Here is a 4,235-nt window from a genome sequence, read left to right as displayed (position 1 = left end):
CCAACGACTCAACGGTTTCCCAACCCACCAACATCGCCTTGCGCAGCCGCGTGTTTAGGTCCGTGAGCAAGTCTCACCCTCGGTGATGGCGTCGTTAGTTGCCTTCTCCAACTCCTCAATCTGCTCCGGTGGGGCCTCATCGCGGCGCGCCTCGCGTTCGTCCTCCAGGTTGCGGTTGACCTTCTGAAGGGCATGGTAGATTTGGTTCAGCTCCCGGTTCTCCCGCTTGAGCGCCTTGTGCTCCTTGCCCGACTTGTTGACCCAGCCATCGTTGACGTAGTCCAGGTCCTTCAATGGGCGCTCCATGACGCGACCAGACTTGTCGGAGACGAGAACCTTCATAGCTGGCTGCTCCATGGTCATCTCCAGTTGAGCAATGTGCGCGCTGACACTCGCCATTTGACTCTTCAATGCGACGTAGGTATCCCAAGCGTGGCCCATCGCGGTAGAAAATTTTTTCTTGTTTAAACGTGCTAGAGGGTCAGAGGCCAGCATGGAGGCGGCCTTCTGATAGTCGTCGGCTTGTTCTATTGCGGTCAACTGCGCGTGTAAGTCTGCAAGCACCTTCTGTAGCTCTACCACTTGGTCACCGACTCTACGTTTAGCTGGCATCATAACGATGCCCGCGAACATTGCCACTAGGGCGACCTCTAAACCGAGGAACGGGAACATGGTTACCGACTGCGTTATCTGCCTCGGGGCGGTGTAATTGGCAGACGACGCAGTGGAAACCTGTCAGTACTGACTAAATTAACTCGCGAAATTGCTCTTTCCGTCGCGCTCTCCGCGACTTGCCCTACTTTCTCACCAGTACGGCCCCGCCGTACCACCAACGAACTGCCGAGTACGCTCTCGGCAAATACACAGAAAACCTTGGTTTTCTTTCGTTACTCTCAGAAAACCTACAGGTCACTATTCATGTGTCATGCTTCATGATATGAGCCAGTAGCCAACATACGCCTCCATCCTCAACGGCTTCCAAACCGGCACCCATATCTCAGGCAGAGCGGCATCATGCTTATGTCACCTTTCTTCATCGTAGGCAGAGCTTTGGTGGATGATGCCGTCTGCAGCTCCCGTTTCTCGCTTCTGTACACATGCCTGCTGAAGCAAGTTTACCATATGGGGTTGCAACCTCCTCATTTGAGTCCCGCAGATCATGCAAGCAAGCAGTTGCAATGTCTAGCATGCAAGCCCAATTTTACTACTTCTCATGAGACAACATCATACCTTGGGTTGTTGCTTGGGTTTGGTGCTGCCCAGGTGTGCAGCCATGGCATGAGGAGCGTGGTCGCGATGGTGAAGTCCTATGTTGCCAAGTTGCCATAGAACTCGGCAAAGTCGTCATATTTCATTCCACTGACGGTCAGGAATTCCTCAACCGCTTTGGTGGCCTTATCACCAGCATCACTGCAAACGTTGCTGGGCACGTTTAAAATGTACCGCTCATCTGATGAACCAGTGCAATGGCTGATGATGCCACTCACTTGTCATTCGTTGGCTGCATCATAGCTGCAGCTGGACCTCGTGCATCCTGCGCCTATTGTCCGACGGCTGCGTGGGCTGCATCCCGAATCCACCCACAAAATCGTCATTGGCTTCCATTGTGATATTACCTCTTAAGCATCTTTAGAGATTTGGCCTATGGGGTTAGAGAGTAGGGTCGGGCTGGAGCCAACTATAGCACAGCCAGAGACTCTTGATCCTGAGTAAGGTAATTATTACAAAGACGATAACACTTGTTAGTTTGATGCTGCAATGAGTGGCAATGCACAATGAGACAGGTACAGATCCTGCCTGTGGGTCGCCGCTGTACTGCCAAGAGATTGGCTGGCGCAAATGAAAGGCACCAACGGCAAATATATTTGAGGTGGAACCATTCTGTTTATTCATGCAAGCAGCTAACCGCGGTCTATGTGAGCGAGGTAGTTCGACTGTGCAAGCATGGCGGTCCAGCAGCCAAGCTGGCTAAGTCGTATTCATTTCTTTAACTTTATGTCCGTGTATATTTTGCATTTTTGTGTTATGTTGTGTTCATTGTTCATTTCTTCTCTTCCGTCAGCGGTTGCTCCAGATCCGCGGTCAAGGTTGGATATTACTTGTGCTGGGCTAAATAGCATCAAGTTCAAATCCTTTCCAGACTGCTTATGCACGGCATACAGTTGCTTGACTACTTTCGCTGTACATTCGAAAATGGGATGTCCATTTGCTTCCAGAACTAAAGGGGATTTCCAGGTTTAAATTGTCTTGATTCCTACAGAATAAGGATAATGGCTTCTTATGACTGGATAGTTCGATGTAAACAGCTTTCTCCGGCTCCCTAAGGGAGTGCCATGAACTTAGGGTTGCTATACATTCAAAATTGAGAAGTCCATTTGTTCTCGTTGGGAGCTTGTGTTACTTGGAGCATGAGAGCCTGGGGGTGTAGGAGCCTGAGCCGGGGGCCTGGAAGCCTGGGGGCCTGGGAGCCTGGGGGCCTGGGAGCTTGGGAGCTTGGGAGCCTGGGGGGCTGGGAGCCTGGCGAACTGGGGGCCTGGGAGCCTGGGAGCCTGGTGACCTGGGGGCCTGGGAGCTTGGGAGCCTGGGGGCCTGGGAGCCTAGGGACCTGGGAGCCTGGGAGCTTGTGAGCCTGGGGGCCTGGGAGCCTGGCGACCTGGGGGCCTGGGAACCTGGGAACCTGGGGACCTGGGGGCCTGGGAGCATGTGAGCCTGGGGGCCTGGGAGCCTGGGGGCCTGGGGACCTGGGGACCTGAGAGCCTGGGGGCCTGGGAGCTTGGGGGCCTGGGGGCCTGGGAGCCTGGGGACCTGGGGACCTGAGAGCCTGGGGGCCTGGGAGCTTGTGAGCCTGGGGGCCTGGGGGCCTGGGAGCCTGGGAGCTTGGCAGCCTAGAAGCCTGGGAGCCTGGGGGCCTGGGAGCTTGGGGGCCTGGGAGCCTGGGGACCTGGGAGCCTGGGGGCCTGGGAGCTTTGGGGCCTGGGGGCCTGGGGACCTGGGGGCCTGGGGACCTGGGGGCCTGGGAGCCTAGGAACCTGGGAGCCTGGGAGGATGTGAGCCTGGGGGCCTGGGAGCCTGGCGACCTGGGGGCCTGGGAGCCTAGGGACCTGGGAGCCTGGGAGCTTGTGAGCCTGGGGGCCTGGGAGCCTGGCAACCTGGGGGCCTGGGAACCTGGGGACCTGGGGGCCTGGGAGCCTGGGAGCCTGGGGCCCTAGGAGCGTGCGAGCCTGGGGGCCTGGGAGTCTGGGGGCCTGGGAGCCTGGGAGCTTGGGGGCCTGGGAGCCTGGGAGCTTGTGAGCCCGGGTGCCTGATAGCCTGGGAGCCTGGGGGCCTAGGAGCCTGGGGACCTCGGAGCCTGGGGGCCCGGGAGCTTGGGGGCCTGGGAGCCTGGGGGCCTGGGAGCCTGGGGGCCTGGGAGCCTGGGGGCCTGGAAGTCTTGGGACCGGGGAGCCTGGGGGCCTGGGAGCCGGGGGCCTGGAAGCCTGGGGGCCTGGGAGCCTGGGGTCCTGGGAGCCTTGGGGCCTGGGAGCCTTGGGGCCTGGGAGACTGGGGGCCTGGGAGCCGGGGGCCTGGAAGCCTGGGGGCCTGGGAGCCTGGGAGCCTAGGGTCCTGGGAGCTTGGGAGCCTGGGAGCCTGGGGGCCTGGGAGCTTGGGAGCCTGGGGGCCTGGGAGGCTGGGAGCCTGGGGACCTGGAAACTTGGGAGCCTGGGGGCCTAGGAGCCTGGGGGCCTGGGATCCTGGGGGCCTGGGAGTTCAGGGTCCTGGGAGCCTGGGAGCTTGGGGACCTGGCGGCCTGGGAGCCTGGGGGCCTGGGAGCCTGGGAGCTTGTGAGCTTGGGAGCCTGGGAGCCTGGGAGCCTGGGGACCTGGGAGCTTGGGAGCCTGGGAGCCTGGAAGCCTGGGGCCCTGGGAGCCTGGGAGCCTTGGGGCCTGGAAGCCTGGGGCCCTGGGGGCCTGGGAGTCTGGGGGCCTGGGAGCCTGGAAGCCTGGGGGCCTTGGCGCCTGGGGACCTGGAGCCTGGAGGCCTGGGAGCTTGGGGGCCTGGAGGCCTGGGAGCCTGGGAGCCTGGGAGCCTGGGAGCCAGGGGGCCTGGGAGCCTGGGGGCCTGGGAGCCGGGGGCCTGGAAGCCCTGGGGGCCTGGGAGCTTGGGGGCCTGGGGGCCTGGGAGCCTGGGAGCCTGGCGACCTGGGAGCCTGGGGGCCTGGGAGCCTGGGAGCTTGGAAGCCTGGGGGCCTGGGAGTT

At 60.9% G+C, this 4,235-nt stretch overlaps 1 protein-coding gene across 1 annotated transcript in view; it reads right to left on the bottom strand.

The window, feature by feature from the left end:
- Positions 1-1,750, bottom strand: part of VOLCADRAFT_108479 (uncharacterized protein) — a gene marked incomplete at its 3' end in the record, with an annotated part of 6,518 nt that extends 4,768 nt beyond the window's left edge. The window contains exons 1-2 of the mRNA XM_002959070.1: positions 1,488-1,750; positions 78-694 (exon numbers count right to left, since the gene is read on the bottom strand). Of these exons, the coding sequence (XP_002959116.1) occupies positions 78-694; positions 1,488-1,510 (640 nt within the window). The 5' untranslated portion in view covers positions 1,511-1,750. The remainder of the gene's footprint in view (positions 1-77; positions 695-1,487) is intronic.
- Positions 1,751-4,235: the final 2,485 nt, after the last annotated feature.

This window comes from Volvox carteri (genome assembly GCF_000143455.1).
Source record: "Volvox carteri f. nagariensis unplaced genomic scaffold VOLCAscaffold_122, whole genome shotgun sequence".
In the NCBI taxonomy this organism is placed as follows: domain Eukaryota; kingdom Viridiplantae; phylum Chlorophyta; class Chlorophyceae; order Chlamydomonadales; family Volvocaceae; genus Volvox; species Volvox carteri.
The sequence above is the reverse complement of the archived record's forward strand: the minus strand, read 5'-3'. Positions and strand labels throughout refer to the sequence as shown.